Source organism: Scleropages formosus, chromosome 25, assembly GCF_900964775.1.
Source record: "Scleropages formosus chromosome 25, fSclFor1.1, whole genome shotgun sequence".
NCBI classification, from domain to species: domain Eukaryota; kingdom Metazoa; phylum Chordata; class Actinopteri; order Osteoglossiformes; family Osteoglossidae; genus Scleropages; species Scleropages formosus.
Window position 1 is genome coordinate 18,688,787 of NC_041830.1, and position 18,140 is coordinate 18,706,926.

General features: G+C 42.9%; 1 gene segment (V, D, J or C); it reads right to left on the reverse strand.

Moving 5' to 3' along the window:
- Positions 1-769: 769 nt before the first annotated feature.
- LOC114909475 (T cell receptor alpha variable 38-1-like) lies at positions 770-5,855 on the reverse strand. The segment is given in 3 exon segments: positions 770-1,077; positions 1,214-1,221; positions 5,761-5,855. Coding segments are annotated over 3 exon segments (411 nt in total).
- Between the last annotated feature and the right edge of the window lie 12,285 nt (positions 5,856-18,140).

Below are 18,140 nucleotides of genomic sequence, written 5' to 3' on the forward strand. Positions count from 1 at the left end.
TATTCACGATTTCTCATCACATTCCTAGTAATTTAATTTATTTTTTGTTGTTGGATTAGCTGTGTAAAGGTTTATCCGGGCACGATCTTAAAGTTATAGTGCATGAGCATTAACCCTTACAAGAACTTAAGAGATCATGAATCTCTGTCCACATATAAAAGGGTCTAAGAACTCTCCTCTTCCAGACTCACTTAGCCATTGATCTCTTAAGTTCATGTAAGGTATAAATATTCATGCAAATAGAATAACCCCAACACTTTCATGAACCTGGGTTTCAGTTCCTTGCAAGACCACCAGAGGTCCCCCCTCCCCAGAATTTGAAAAACCATCACAAGAATGTGTGTGTGGAGTCTTGAGTGTGTGACAGTGCTTGACTAGTTACAGAAACACTCGAGTGTTTGTCTTTGTGTATCTCACCAGGCCTGGTCCTGTTCCTGAGTGTCCCCTGTGTTCTCTGAAGGTCCATCTCACTTGAAGATTTGAACCTTTCTCTCTCTAAATAAATTCTGGACACACTTCATCCACCTGTCTGTGCTACAGCTACTGTACCAGTTCTGACCACATTTACAGCACCTTCCTCCCAGATTTACTTCACTCTCTCACCCCATCAGCTCCACACAGTCATGTTTACCACAGTAACCACAGTTACTTCTGAAGCTCTGCTGCTGTGGAACTGATCTCAGACTGTGGGAAGGAAGCTGCATTTCATGGTTGCTGAGAGGAAGTTCTGGGCAAAAGAGTTTTTGTAGAGCTTCTCAGTGACTTTTGCTCACTGTGCCACCATCAGAGCGCAGTAGTAGATGGCTGTGTCTGACATGGTAAGAGCTTCGATGGTGAGCTGGGTTGAGTCCCTGGATGTGGTACATTTGAATCTGTCATCTGTTGTATGCTCGCTGCTATATGATCGGGCCCCCTTGTAGAGGAGGTACTGAGGAGCCTGGTTCATGTTCTGTCTGTACCAGTAGAGATAAACATTGTTACTGTTAGCACTGTATTTACAGCTCAGTGTCACGGATTCTCCTTCTGTACCGGACTGTTGATCCTTTTCAGGTCTGATATCATCACCAGCACTCAGTCCTGGAAAGAGAACATATAAATATCAAGGATGACAAAGAAATGGCACAAGAACACAACCCTACAATATTTATCACCGAGAAGAACACAAATCCCCAGGTGACAGTGACAACAGGAATTACTGTCCAACAGCTCTGACCTGTGGTGATGGTGTGTTGGAGATTCTATTCAGTGTGCTCTCATGTTGGTGAAATATCTATCGATCACATGACCTTTGTTGTGCGTGATGTGTTCTGATGAAGCACGTACGTAAATAAATGTTCTCCCCTTCCGGTTTAAGCAAACCGATGGTGTGAACGTGTACTTTGTTACCTCCGTTAAGTATAATCTATTTACCACTTCTCAAACGCAGAGATGGCTGCGCCAACAGGTTATGGGCCCAGAAGAGAAGTAGGTAATAGACTGAGCAGACTGTGTTTCGACGGAGACGAAAAGAATTACGAACTTTGGGAGACAAAGTTTTTGGGGCACCTGCGTCTGCTGGGACTGAAAGGGACCATATTGAAAGTCCCCACACCGAGCGATAGAGACAGCGCGGACGAAGATGAGATCGACGACACTGATAAAAATGAAGAAGCCTACGCGGAATTGATCCAGTTTTTGGATGATAAAAGTCTTTCCCTTATAATGAGAGAAGCCGCAGATGACGGAAGAAAGGCGCTGCAAATACTGAGGGGCTATTATGCAGGAAAAGGGAAGCCGCGAATTATTAACCTGTACACAGAATTAACATCCCTTCAGAAAACTGCAAAGGAAAGTATTACGGATTACATTATTCGGGCAGAAACAGCCATTACCGCTCTGAGGAATGCTGAGGAGACGCTCAGTGACGGACTGTTGATTGCAATGATTCTTAAAGGTTTGCCAGAATCGTTTAAACCATTCGCAGTTCATGTAACACAGAGTGATGAAACTATGACTTTTGCAGAATTTAAGACAAAGCTCAGAAGTTTTGAAAACACTGAAAAGTATGCTAGGTGAAATGACGACAACGTTATGAAAGCGAGTGGTGCAGCTCCTGTGAGAAGAGGAGAGAGAGAGAAAAACGCAGACCCTGATAATATTACATGTTATAATTGCGGTCAAAAAGGACATAAAGCCTGGAGATGTCCAAATGAACGTCGTAAAAGTCAAAAACAGTGGTGTAGCTATTGCAAAAGCTCAACACACAAAGACGCATCTTGCAGACGCAAAAGAAGAGACGACGCAAAACAAGCGACGCATGAAGAGGACGCAGATAAACATGCTGCATTTGTCTTCAAAACGTGTGATTATCAACTAGACGGGCTGAAACATAAAGGACTAATGGTTGATACGGGAGCAACATCACACATAATTACCGACATCGGAAAGTTTAAGAAATTTGACGAGACTTTCCAAACGGGCAAACATTTCATTGAGCTTGCGGACGGGACAAGAGCGAGTGGCGTTGCGCTGAAGAGAGGTGACGCGGAGATATGTTTGATTGACAGTGAAGGAAAGCAAGTGAGTACAACGCTAAAGAAAGCACTGTACATTCCTTCATATCCACAAGACATATTCTCTGTTAAAGCAGCGACTGCCAACGGGGCTTCTGTTCGTTTTCGACAAGGACATGACGAGCTCATCCACAAGGATGGCACGAGATTTGAAATAAAAGAGTATAATAGACTGTACTATCTAAACACTATAGATAAGGGAGGAGATTATTGTAACGGCTGTTACGACATTCAAACTTGGCACGAAATCCTCGGCCACTGCAACTATGATGATGTTTCCAAGTTGCCAGATATTGTGGAAGGAATGGAAATCAAAGGAAAGATTGACAAGTCCAAACTGCACTGTGAAGTCTGCACACAAGGCAAATTTGCGCAAAGCAGGAACAGAGAACCCGATGCACGTGCCAAAGTCCCACTTGAACTTGTGCACACAGACTTGGCTGGTCCTATTCAACCAGAGGCTAAAGACGGTTACAGGTATGCACTTGTATTTGTTGATGATTTCTCAGGCACAATATTTGTTTACTTCCTGAAAGCGAAAAGTGACACTGTAAAGGCTACGGAAAAATTCCTAGCAGACACTGCTCCTTATGGTACTGTAAAGTGCATTAGGTCAGATAATGGCACTGAATTCACAGCAACAAATTTTCGGTCATTGCTAAGCAAAAATCGCATTAAACATGAGACCTCTGCACCGTATTCACCCCACCAAAACGGTACTGCTGAAAGAAGTTGGCGAACATTGTTTGAAATGGCCAGATGCATGCTCATTGAGAGTAAATTACCAAAAGAGTTATGGACTTACGCTGTGATGACTGCTGCAGTAATTCGCAACAGATGCATTAATAACAGAGTAAAGCAGACTCCATACTACATGTTGACAGGAAGAAAACCGGATCTTTCAAAGATGAGAGTTTTTGGATCCATGTGCTATGCATACAAACACGACAGAAAGAAGCTAGATTCACGTTGTGAGAAGGGAATATTTGTTGGGTATGACAAGAATAGCCCTTCATACCTGGTGTATTACACAGACACTGGAAGAGTCCTTAAACACAGGCTTGTCAAATTCTTCAAGAAATGTGCTGTCGAGCAGCAAACTCAAACTGACCCACAAATACCAGATGAGGATGTTTATGGGGGAAGTTATTTGCCATCTAAGGTAACAACAAACATCACTGAACAGAGTTCAGGGAAGTCTCAAGATAGTGGAGACAAAACAGATCTTCAAAATGATGATCAGACTGAAAATATTCAGAATAGATGCAACCCCAAAAGGAACAGGAAAGCTCCCCAATACTTATCCGACTACGTAACTGATATTGAAGATGATGATCAGATACTTACTAATATTGACTACTGTTACAGAATGTGTAATGTACCACAAACCTTCAAAGAAGCCATGAGTTCAACCAAATCACAGATCTGGATTAAAGCCATGGAAGAAGAGATGGATTCTCTAAAAGAAAATGGAACTTTTACGTTGATGACTCTACCCGAAGGCAAACATGCAGTGGGGGGTAGATGGGTCTATGCAATCAAGAACAATGCAGATAAAAATGAAACATATAAGGCTAGATATGTTGCTAAGGGTTATAGTCAAGTAATGGGAAGAGACTATAAGGAAACCTTTTCTCCAACAGCAAATATCACATCAGTTCGTGTCTTGATGCAAATGGCAGCACAGTATGACCTTGTTCTACATCAGATGGATGTGAAAACGGCTTACTTACATGCTCCAATTGATTGTGAGATCTATGTGGAACAGCCAGAAGGTTTTGAGGTAAAATCGAATACTGGTGAAAAACTTGTCTGTAAACTGAACAAGTCATTGTATGGTCTGAAACAGTCAGGTAGAAACTGGAATAAGTTACTGCATGATTACCTGAGTGAAAATGACTTTATGCAAAATCCTGCAGACTCTTGTGTCTACAGTAGACAAACTGGAAAAGAGAGAGTGATGCTAATAATCTGGGTTGATGATCTGATTATTGCTTCTAGTACCAACGAGTTACTAAATGATGTGAAAAGGATGCTGACAGCTAAATTCAAGATGAAAGACCTTGGTAAATTGAAACATTTCCTAGGCATTGATTTTGAGCAAATGGATGGAGTTGTGAAAATGAATCAAAAGGGGTACATCTTAAAAATACTGGAAAGGTTCAACATGTCGAATAGTAAGTCCAGATCGACCCCATGTGAACAAAAGCTAGAGTATAACGGTGATGGAAACTCTGTAAACCACACAAAGTATCGTGAAGCAGTAGGTAGTTTGACCTATCTAATGACATGTACTAGACCAGATCTTAGTTGGGCTGTGAGTAAATTGTCTCAATCTATGTCAAAACCAAATGAGCAACACTGGTGTACAGTGAAGCATGTGATGAGGTATCTAAAAGGTACAGTAAACCAAGAACTGACGTACAAGAAGAGTAACGAGAAGCTGAAACTTACGGCATACAGCGATGCTGACTGGGCATCAGATCCAAATGACAGACGAAGTATGACTGGATACTGTTTCAGTCTAACCAAAAATGGTCCCCTCATTTCCTGGAAGTCAAAGAAGCAGCCTACAGTTGCTTTGTCAACATGCGAAGCGGAATATATGGCACTGGCTGCGACCACACAAGAAAGTCTGTACCTTGTACAATTGATGAATGGACTGGAAAATGGATGTCAGTATGCACCGGTAAAAATCTTTGAGGATAACCAAGGTGCAATTGCTCTTTCCAAAAACCCTGTTTGTCGACAAAGATGTAAACACGTTGACGTTAGGTACCACTTCATTCGATCAGCAATTAGTGATGGTAAAATAACAATTGAGTACTGTCCAACAACAGAAATGGTTGCTGATGTGATGACTAAACCAATGACGAAGTATAAGAAAGAAAAGTTTGAAAGCTTTATGTTTGGGGCATAAATGTTGCTGATACAGGGATGTAACTGTGTGTTGTGTTGTAAATGGACCTGTAGAGAATGAGAGCAAGTGGGGGTGTTGGAGATTCTATTCAGTGTGCTCTCATGTTGGTGAAATATCTATCGATCACATGACCTTTGTTGTGCGTGATGTGTTCTGATGAAGCACGTACGTAAATAAATGTTCTCCCCTTCCGGTTTAAGCAAACCGATGGTGTGAACGTGTACTTTGTTACCTCCGTTAAGTATAATCTATTTACCACTTCTCAAACGCAGAGATGGCTGCGCCAACATGGTGACAATCAGTAAGATGAATGATTTCTCCATGTAGAACTGAGAGTAACACGACTGCGCTCCTGTGTTCGCTGTGCTGTGGGTTGTGCTCATTGTTACCTCGTTCTTCTGGGCTTAATCAGGTCACATGACCTCACCTAAGGAATCGTTGCTCTATGTATCATCCATATATGGCCCCGAACTTCTCCATTTCAGACCCCTAGGTGGCAGTGTTGTCTTTACTTTTTATGTTGTACTTCTTCTCCAGGAGTTTCTGTAAGGGGTTCAGAGTGTTTCTGTCACTGTGGGCCTCAGCGCACAGTAATACACGGCAGAGTCACACAGCTGCACATCCTCTATTGTCAAAGGTACGCTGCTGTTAACTTTCCTGAGAGTGGATTTAAATCTGAGTTTAAATTCTGGCTCTGTGCTATGTCCTTCATTTGTATCTCCTCTCAAAATGTATCTGGGAGACTCATGAGGACGCTGGATGTACCAGAAGAGATCTGGGACTGAAGAGGTTGTTTTATAGGTACAGCTGAGAGTCACTGATCCTCCTTCATATCCGATCACATCTCCTGTGGACTGAGTCACTGTATCTTCAGATCTGATTTCTGGGGAAAAAAGAATATATTTTTTTAATGCATGAAAGTAGTTTTTACAGAATGCACTGAAATAAAAATATGGATGAAATTATACCTAAGTAACAAGCAGTGAGGATAACAGCTATTCTGAGGCACAATTCCATACTGAAGTTATAAAACACTTGAAAACTACAGAGAGTTTGTGGAGTGTGTAAAAAATCTCTCTTGTTGTTTCCAGTCTTGTCGTCAGTATCTCTCTGCAGTTTCAAGTCCTGATGAGGAGTTTATGAGGGTGTTCAAAGTACAGGAGTGGAAATATTGCTACAATGTCGCCCCCAGGAGGATGTGTGTAAATACTTGCTCACGTCTCCAGGAAAGTACAGTACACACACACATCATCTGGAACTACTAGTTCCATGTGGGGTCGTGGGGAGCCGGAGTCTAACCCGGCAACAGAGGGAGTAAGGCTGCAGGGGGAGGGAACACACCCAGGACAGGATGCCAGTCTGTCGCAAGGCACCCCAAGTGGGGCTCAAACTTCAGACCCACCGGAAAGCAGAACCCAGTCAAACCCACTGCACCACCGTGCCCCCCCAGTACAGTACAGTACACACACACACACACACACACTTTCCGAACCGCTTGTCCCATACAGGGTCACGGGGAACCGGAGCCTACCCGGCAACACAGGGTGTAAGGCCGGAGGAGACACATGCAGGATGGGACGCCAGTCCGTCGCAAGGCACCCCAAGGGGGATTCAAACCCCAGACCCAGCGGAGAGCAGGACTGTGGTCCAACCCACTGCGCCACCACGCCCCCCATCAGAACAGTACAGTATTTTTAAATTTGTCAGAGGTTTTGCACCGAGTCCAGAGGAGCTGGAGGAAGCAGAAGTAGGAACAGGTGACAAACAAAATCTACTTATCTCAGATGAACCGACACAGTGCTTCATGTCTCCTCTTTTCATTTTTCCTTCTCTCTGTTAGTCCTCGTTTCCTTTTCATTTCATGTTAAAACTGAATGCACTTTGAGTTGTTACATGGCTGCACCACAAAGATGAATGTACTTTTGTGCTAATATGCTGACTAGATTACAATCAGGTATTATCAGCTCTCTTTCCTGCTGAGGCCAACCTCTGGTTGTGTCAGTTTGCCCTATAGAGCCCCTGGAGGGAAGTAGGTTTTTGTACCACTGATGCCCTGAGTTCATCACTGTGGGCCTCAGTGCACAGTAATACACAGCGGAGTCAGTCAGTTGCAGCCTCTGAATTGTTAAAGGTACCGTGGTTTTCTCAATGTTGGCATTGAATCTGTCCTTGAATTCAGCCGCAGTATCACCAGCTCCAGATGTGTACCTCTGCAGAATATACTTGGGAGAGCCGTTAGGGTGTTGGATGTACCAGAAGAGAAATGGAGCTGTGCTGCTAGTTGTAAAGTCACAGTTGAGAGTCACTGATCCTCCTTCGTATCCGATCACATCTCCTGTGGACTGAGTGACTGTATCCTGAGCTCTGATTTCTGGGGAGAAAAAGACACAATATTTATAAGACACAACAAAAATCCATCAGAACTGACTGAACAAAATAATTAATTGTGAATATTGCAGTCATACCAAGGCAAATTGCAGCAAGAATGACAATAATGTTGATCCCATGTGCCATTAGTGATCTGTTCAGTGACTAAAAGCAACAAACCGATCTGTGTGTCTGTTGCATTTATTCATCTCTCTGTTTGTTTCCTGACTTTTAGACCAAACCTCTCTTCAGTGACAAATGTTAATCAGAAGCTTATATGATGATAATCACATCTGAAACTGTGCTTCTTTCTGATGTTGTGTCGCCCCCTTTTAGAAGGTGTGTGTAACGACATGATCGCAACAGACAGTTTGTTGCAGTTCATCACCGTGCATAAATTAAGAACATTTTCAACATTTTCAGTTTGTAATTTTTCTGCATTTTGTTGCGTTTTCAGCAAGATCAATGTGAATTATTTTAAAATAATTATAAGGGAAGAATTTAAGACCGTGAAAAAATGTTTTAAATTTTTATTCATGAATTCAGAAGAAATGTAAGATCTTTGTTCAACTGTTAATAAAGCACACACACACACACACACACGTACATTGAAGAGCAGTAACACATCAAGCTCTTGTCCTCTATTAAACACACCTGGAGCACTGGTGCCAGGAAAACAACCTCCTCATCAACGTCAGGAAGACTAAGGAGTTGATTGTGGACTTCAGCACAAAGCAGGAGAGGAGCTACCCACCCCTTATGATCAACGGGACTCCAGTGGAGAGAGTGGACAGTTTCCAGTACCTGGGTGTTCGCATCACGCAGGACTTGTCATGGTCCTGTCATGTTAACACCCTGGTGAAGAAGGCCCGACAGCGTCTCTACCACCTTAGGCACCTGAGAGACTTCAGGCTGCCCTCTAAGGTGCTAAGAAACTTTTACACCTGCACCACTGAGAGCATGATGACAGCAAGCATCACAGCCTGGTTTGGGAAGAGCACCCAGCAGAACAGACGGGCTCTACAGAGGGTGGTGCGCTCAGCTGAACATACCATCCAAGTGGAGCTCCCTGACCTGCAGTCTATCTACAGCAAGCGGTGCTGGAACAAGGCCAGGAAAACAGTGGAAGACATCAGGCATCCGAGCAACGGACTCTTCTTTGTGTTGCGGTCAGGGAAGCGTTTCCGCTCCGAAGGCCAATACAGAGAGGATGAAGAGGAGCTTCTCACCTCAGGCTTTTCGGGCCCTCAACCGATACAACACCAAGGACTAAAAACCAGTCACTTCGAGGAACCACTCCACCTCTGCTATTTCATTTCTTAAATACAAACTCTAACTTCTTGCACATTACATTGCATTGTTGCACACCATATTGCACTGCATTTTATGCTGCACAAATTTGTATAATTCATTGCACATCTTTTAATAGATATTTATTTATTTGGCTTTTTCATATGCATGATATATAGATTTTATATACACTTTTACATTTTACTACTTGTAATTTGATTTTGTGGTGATGTTAACTTAGTGTGTTTCATCATTAAAATCTTTGAATAATAATTCTCCGGCTTCTCTTGTTCGCTGAAGACAAAAAAGTAATGACCTGTGTACCGTGCAGTGTTTGTTTCTTGTCATAAGCCGATTTTTGATTTGTTTAAGAAGTACGTTAGTCACATCTAGTGGTGGAAAAATGTTATCGCACTACTCTCTAGAGCGTAACCGGAAGTCTAAAAAGTTCTAGAAGAAGAGACTGTGATCGGCGTCCAGAGTCGCGTTGTTGTTTGCTTTCAATCCTTGGGGTAGATACGACCGAAAGTCACTATTTTTATTCTGAAAACATCTGTAATACTTCTTTTGTGTTAGTTTGATGAAAGATGGTCGATATTGACGTGTTTAAAGATTGATGTTCTGTCCTGAAATCCATCGCGATCAGATGACTAACATGCTGACGGAGCTGTGCATCATTTTCATATATACGTATTACGTCACGTGCACGTCATTAATGCGCTTCGATTGTTTATTTAGCTGTTTGAATGTGTTAGCGGATGTTTATAAAGGTGAAAGTTGTATGTTATTTGTGATATTTTGTGAGTTACTTTGTAATTTGTATCTTTCTTTGTATTTTCTTTTTTAGTTTTACAAAAAAGTCAAATAAAGTCAAGTGTGCATCACAGAAGGAGAAGCGGCGCAAAGAAGAACGTGTGATGGAGCTTTATTTCTGTTAACTGTCAACGTTTTGGTTCAGAACACCACTGCCAGGGGCCAGGGCAGAATGACCTGTATTCCTGAAAAGTGTCACATTCGAGCATTTATTGTAAATACTTGTGAATGATAGGAATTCTGGGAAAAATGTAAAAGAGTTGTTTAACCACCGCGGGGGCTGACAGGGTTTATTAGGGAGTGAGTGCCTGTTGGGAAGGGTAGAAGATGAACTTGAGGTGTAGATACTTGAGGAAAATGGGTCCTGGAACTGAGTTCATTATTTCTTCATGTGTTTGTTGATACTTTTCACTGTGTCCTGGTGTTCCCCTAAATATTAATAATGAACAGTGAAACTGATGCACATTTCACTGCCATGTAGCTACATCACAAAACTGAACTGGGTTCAGAGAGAACAGACTGTGTCCTCTTCTTATCCAGCCTTGCGCTCTGTGATGCTGGGTTAGGCTCTGGTTCGCTGAGACTCCACTTGGGACAAGTGGTTGTATGCTCTGTATGTGTGTGTGTGTGTGTGTGTGTGAAAATCAGATGTGTTCAAGTCTCGAAATGACAATATGGGACTATGACGAAGCAAGGAATAACATTTATTACATATTCACACTTAGTTTTAATTGGAGAATCACTTACTTCAACTTTTCCAAGGTTTATTAATCCATAACCTACATAAAGTCACATTTTACCACCAACAACTCCAGAAGTCTGTGGCAGGGGCTCAACAACATTACGGATTTTAAAAAGGAAAACAACCACCCTCCGGACACCGCTGCCTCTCTACCTGACGAGCTGAACACTTTCTATGCTCGTTTTGAGGCGGGCAACTCCACCAGCAGCACAGAGAGAGCTCCCGCGGCTGCAGAGGTTAGTCCACTTTCTGTCTCTGTAGCGGATGTAGCCCGATCTTTTCGTCGGGTGAACACTCGAAAAGCTGCGGGTCCAGACGGCATCCCGGGCCGAGTCCTCAGAGTATGTGCGGTCCAGTTAGCGGGTGTGTTTACGGACATTTTTAACCTCTCCCTCTCCCACTCAGTCGTCCCACTGTGTTTTAAAACTTCTACCATTGTGCCAGTCCCAAAACAATCAAAAATTACATGTTTAAATGACTGGCACCCTGTTGCTTTGACCTCCTTAGTTAGAAAGTGCCTGGAGAGATTGATCAGAGACTACATCTGCTCTGTGCTGCCTGCCTCATTAGACCCTCTCCAGTTTGCCTACAGGAACAACCGTTCCACTGACGATGCTATTGCCTTCACTCTTCACACTGTTCTTTCCCACTTGGAGAAAAAGAACACTTATGTGAGAATGCTGTTTATAGATTACAGTTCAGCTTTTAACACCATTGTTCCCTCCAAGCTTAGTGTGAAGCTCCGGACTTTGGGTCTGAACAACTCCCTGTGCAGCTGGATATTGGACTTTTTAACTGGCAGGCGTCAGGTGGTAAGGATGGGCCGCAACATCTCCTCTCCGTTGACCCTCAACACCGGTGCCCCGCAGGGCTGCGTTCTGAGCCCTCTCCTGTATTCCCTCTACACTCATGACTGTGTAGCTACGCACAGCACCGATGCCATCGTGAAGTTTGCCGATGACACGACGGTTGTAGGCCTGATCACTGACAGCGATGAGGCGGCCTACAGGGAGGAGGTGCATACTCTGACACATTGGTGTCAGGAGAACCACCTCCTACTCAACACCACCAAGACCAAGGAGATCATCGTGGACTTCAGGAGGCAGGAGAGGGAACACACCCCCATCACCATCAGCGGGTCACCGGTGGAGCGGGTCACCAGCTTTAAGTTTCTCGGCGTCCATATCACCGAGGATCTCACATGGACCACTCACACTAATGCAGTGGTGAAGAAGGCCCATCAGCGCCTCTTCTTCCTCAGACGGCTGAGGAAGCTGAGGATGAACCAGAACATCCTCAAAACCTTCTACACCTGTGCAGTGGAGAGCATCATTACTGGCTGTATCACCTCCTGGTACGGTAACAGTACTGGACTCAACCGTAGGTCTCTCCAGAGGGTGGTGAGGACAGCCAGACACATTGTGGGGGTTGAGCTTCCCTCCCTCCAGGATATCTACAACAGGCGGTGTGTGAGGAAGGCACAAAGGATCGTTAACGATCCCAGCCACCCTAGTCACGGACTGTTCCACCTACTCCCCTCAGGTAGACGGCAGACGCAGGGCGTCTGACGGTATACGCAGGGCGAAGACTAAAATTCAAATCCGCTGCTTTATTTCCCTGTATTCTCTGTTTTGTTTTTTACTTCTCTATTTTTCTTATTTATTTATTTATTTATTTTTAATCTATTTTTATTTATTTTTATTCTTCTTATGACATACTTTTAATACTGCACTTTCTGGAGCTGCACTCAAGATTTTTCACTCTTCTCTACATGTTATGTTGATGATGATGTGACAATAAAGCTTGTATTGTATTGTATTGTATTGTATTGTAAGTACGTTGAAACATTTTTACTGTGTTTCTGTATGATTCTAAATTGGCAAACATATTGGTGTGGTATACAGTTTTTTCCCTTTTTTTACTTGGCATGTTTCACTACCCTGTAGCTACACCACAAAGCTGAACTGGATTCAGAGCAAACAGGCTGCTTGGGTGAGAGCCGGTTTATATCATAATCATCTGCTTCATTTCCTCGTGAAGGAAACACTGTGGTTTTTCAGTTTGTCGTTAATAGACAGGAGGTGAAGCAGGTTTTTGTACGAGTGTTGATGTAGATTCATTACTGTGGTCTCCAGTGCGCAGTAATAGACAGCAGAGTCTTCTAGTTGAACTCTTGAGATGGACAGAGAGGCTTTACCAGATGCTTTGTGAGCCCTTGAGGAGAATCTTTCTTTTGCAAACTCTGCACTGTAGCTACTATACCCCCTGAACAGTATGAACTGGGGACCTGTTCCTGGATACTGGCGGTACCAGTGGATATTGTAATAAGTGCTGGTTGTGCTGAAGGTACATTCCAGAGAAACACGCAGTCCTTCTTCCTTCGACAGCGAGGACTCCTTCTGTTGAATCTCATCTCCAGCTGAAATGGCTGTGAACAACAGATAAAAACCCATCGAACTGTTTAATGATGAGAAAAGAACCAGTTTGGTAATGAAACAAAGACTCCAGAGACACTTACGGAGGCTCATGATGAACAGGATTCCCACAAGAGGTTGCATCTTGTCTCAGTGTGAACCTTCACAGTGCTGGAGGACAGACGACTGGAAGAATAAATGTGTTCTTGGTGTCTTTGGGTGGATGTCAGCCCTGTGATGTGGGTGGGGCAAAGAGTCCTTCTTGTGGCAGCTGGAGAAATGAGACGAAGATTCAAAACTCTTTTGTGTACTTCAGGTTTTACACTGATTGTGTAGCATTTATTTTTTTATTTTTTTTTCTCTTCTAACTCATTAAAGACTTGTTTTGAATTTAGTTTCACTGTATTTCTTACGTGGGGGGCGCGGTGGCGCAGTGGGTTGCACTGGGTCCTGCGGTTCGAGTCCTGCTTGGGGTGCCTTGCGATGGACTGGCGTCCTGTCCTGGATGTGTCCCCTCCGACCTTACGCCCTGTGTTGCCGGGTAGGCTCCGTGACCCTGTATGGGACGAGCGGTTCTGAAAATGTGTGTGTCTATGTGTATGTATATTTCTTACTTCTGCTGTTCAGGTCTTGCGCCAGAGAGAATTGCACTGTGTTCACTCTGGAAAGTTGAGGTGTTTGTCTGAACACCTTGGTTTTGTTGGACGGAAACCTGTCATTTGTGTCTCATGTTACTACACTGACTTGGTCGTGCTTCCTTCAGCTGAGAAATATAGTGAAATCGAGGCAATTTTTATGTAGTTGGGATGCTGAGAAACTTGTTCCTACTTCTATTTCAAGTAGGTTGGACTGCTGTAATGCTCTGTTATTGAACTGTCCGTACCAGACTGTATCCAGGTTACAGTGGATACAAAATGCTGCTGTGAGACATGTTACTACAAGTACAAAGTACAAGGTTTATTAATCCATAACCTAGATTATTCGAGTACTTTCAGACATTTTTACTGTTTCTGTGTGATTCTATATAGACAAACATATAGGTGTGGCATCCAGATTTTTCCCTTTTGACTTTGGATACAGTGAACTGAATTCAGTGCACACTGTATTATATTTTTAAATAACTTTTCCAATACCTCAGTTTAAATAAACCTGTGCAATCTGTACAAAATGATATAGTAGCCATTTGACACAATAAACTACTGTGGATCTTTCGGTTATTGTGAGAGTGCAGTGTTTCTCAGTCACAGTGAGGTTTTTGTACAGAGTAAATGGGTTTCCTGTCACTGTGGGCCTCAGGGCACAGTAGTACATCGCAGAGTCTGTCAGTGCTGTAGAGGAGAACTTGAGATCCACACGGTTGTTTCCTTTATCCAGTATAACTGACAGATGAGGGAAAGGTGGAGTCGCATGTATTATTCTGTCAGAGGATTCATATCTGAGCAAGAGGAATTCTGGTTTTGATCTGGAGTGCTGTCGATACCACAGGAGAGAGTTAGCTGATCCGCTGTAGTTGCAGGAAAGTGTAACATTGTTTCCCTCCAAAACATGAACTACATCACTGAGTGGTGTAATTGAATTTCCAGCACTGTAATCTGTGGAAAACAAAAATTATCATGTTAATTCAAAGCCATTAATAACTATTTTGAAAATAAAGTGTTTACAGTCTTCCGTTTATCCCTGAGTAGAACAAGTTCACTTGAAATGCTGACTTGATGCAGATTTCATCATTTTTACATCAATGTGTAAAAAAATGAACTGTAAATTGACTTACCTAGGAGTGCTGAGAGCAGGAGAAATGAAGAGAACAACATCATGGTGGATGGAGAAAGACACACTGACAGTGTGTACAGTTAGAGCTCAACACTTCCTCTACTGTACAGGAGAACTCCTCCTGCCCTGAAGTATTCAGCTCCTCCTTCACACACACACTCATCTGTGCTGGAACACACATCAATATTATTACACATGACTCTCTAGAGTTAAACATGAATCAGATATCAACTGCAAATATTATCACTTAGTACCAAGTCTGCATAATTTTGAGTTTTTTCATTTGTGTTTTTATATGGGAAAAGTGGTGCGGTGGTGCAGTGGGTTAGACCACAGTCCTGCTCTCTGGTGGGTATGGGGTTTCGACTTTCACTTGGGGTGCCTTGTGATGGACTGGTGTCCCCTCTGCCCTTACGCCCTGTGTTACCGGGTAGGCTCCGGTTCCTCGTATGGGACAAGCGGTTCTGAAAATGAAATGTGTGTGTTTTTAGATGTTCAGAAGGTTGGTGCAGTGCGTTCAGCCGGTGCTGGCTGTGTGGTGGGTCTGGGGTTTGAGTCCTGATTAAGGTGCTTTGGGACTGAGTGACGTCCCATCCAAGGTCTGTCCCTTCAGCCTTGCACCCTGTGTTGCTGGGACTCTGCTTGAGACAAGCGGTTGTGGACAATGGATAGTTGGATGGATGGATTTTGAATTTAATTCAATTGGTTTCCTGCAATAGTCCAAAGAATAAGTGTGTGTCAGGTGAACTGGTGACTTTAAACTGCTTTCGGTGTGTGAGTGAAAATGTTACCCTGCCCTATAAACAGGTGCATGGCTGTTGGGAGTTTGACAACCCATATCTAGCACTGTAATTTACCATGAATGAAGGTTCCAGACAAGTACTAGAGAGAAATACTGTTACTTCACTGTAATTAAGGGGCTGCTATTGAATATTGCAGAATTTATTTATGAATAATCGAGAAATTTGTGAATGAAGCAGAAGGCGTCCTACTGAAAAAGTGTGATAGTGTCCTGGAGTTTCTGTAAAGGGTTCAGAGTATTACTGTCACTGTGGGCTTCAGCGCACAGTAATACACAGCAGAGTCACACAGCTGCACATCCTCTATTGTCAAAGGTACTGAACTTGTGTTGAGTTTCGCATTAAATCTCTTCTTGTACTCTTGTACTGTATCGTTGCTGTATTTGTCACGTCTCAGCATGTACTTGGGAGGGTCATTAGGACGTTGGATGTACCAGAACAGATAGTGTGTGTTTGTGCTGCTAGTTGTAAAGTTACAGCTGAGAGTCACTGATCCTCCTTCGTATCCGATCATATCTCCTGTGGACTGAATCACTGTGTCTTGAGCTCTGATTTCTGGGGAGAAAAGGACACAATATTTACAAGACACAACCAAACTCCATCATAATTAATTGAACAAAATGATTAATTGTGAATATAAAAGTCATACCAAAGCAAATTGTAGCAAGAATGACAATAATGTTGATCACATGTGCCATTACTGATCTGCTCAGTGACTAAAGACAACAAATTGATCTGTGTGTCTGTTTCATTTATCCTTCTCTGGTTGTTTCCCCACTTTTCGACCAAACCCGTCTGTAGTGACAAATGTTAACGGGAAGGTTGCAAAAAGTGCTGGGGCTGAAAGAGCAGATGTTTCTGGTGTGATGTCGCCCCCATTAGGCCATATGTGGAATAACATGCTCACAACCTCAGCAGCAGCTTCGTGTGTCAGACCCACAGGTGGACGGAGTGGTCAAAAGCAAAACTCAAGCAAATATACGATATACAGACCTGGACATGGAGGTGCGACTTCAGCTTCAGTCTGTAACTCCACCTGGACACATTTTGGAAATAGAGACACACACAGGTTCTCTGTCACTACAGTCCAATGTGCAATTGTGGATTGTGTGCAGCCACAAGAACTTTTGGACCTCCAGAGGTTTATTCATCCCTCCTTTTTCTCTTTGGAAGATTTTAGTTTTACGCTCCTCAGTTACCAGTTTGCTTACTTTTTAGCTTTTATTATTTAGCGAATATTGTATTGTTGTTGGGGGGCATGGTGGCACAGCAAGTTTGGCTTGGTCCTGCTCTTTGGTGGGTCTGGGGTTCAAGTCCTGCTTGGCATGCCTTGTGGTGGACTGGCTTTGTGTCCTGGGTGTGTCCCCTCCTTTGTGCCCTGTGTTGCTGGGTTCAGCTCCTCTTCACCGCAACCCCGCTTAAGACAAGTGATAGTCTTAGACACATAGTGTGTTTGTATACATATATATCATTGTACCTTTTTGGATCTTTTTGTTGTATTTTCTGGAACTTGTTCAGTGCCCTGAGTCACTCCAGTGAGAAGAGCACCATATGAAAATAAGCTGGACTGAACTGAACTTTTTCACAAAGGGACTTCATGTACAGTTAGATTGACATATTTTTTGCAAAGATAACAGTGCATATGTGAAGCGTTAGTGGATGCGTAGCCAGTGTACCCTTTAGGGTTAGCTCTCACTGGCATTCTGTGCGCAAACAAACCAAGAAATTGATTTCACTTCAACAATAAAAATATAACTGTATATTACTTTGGTATTATTGTTGTTGTTGTTGTTGCATCCTCTTCCCTGTGAGCAAGATAATGTGAATTGCTTGAGTAAAAAAATTTAACTGTAGAAATGGATAAATAACTGAATCTGGCTTACATTTAGATGTCTGTTCATTTATCAGACACTTTTCTCCAAACCGACGTACATCTCATAGGAAATACAATGTGTTCATTACTTGAGCAGGAAGAAACACTTAGATGCAGACGCATGAGTTTAAAGTACAGTTACTTACTTTCTACTATATGAACCAATGTACATGACACAAGTAGCTGTATAAAGCTTAATCAGGATATCCATGATTTCTCATCAAATTCCTAGTAATTAAATTTTTTTGTTGTTGTTGGATTAGCTGTGTAAAGGTTTATCCGGGCATGATCTTAAAGTTATAGTGTATGAGCATTAACCCATACATGAACTTATGAGAACATGAATCTTTGTCCACATTTAAAAAGGGTCTTAAAACTCTCCACTTCCAGACTCACTTGGCCCATGATCTCTTGAGTTCAAGTAAGGTACAAATGTTCATGCAAATGGAAAAACACCAATACTCTCATGACCTTGGGTTTCAGTTCCTTGCAGGACCACCAGAGGTCTCCGCACCCCAGAATTGCAAAAGCCATCACGAGTGTGTGTGTGGAGTCTTGAGTGTGTGTCAGTGCTTGACTAGTTACAGAAACACTTGAGT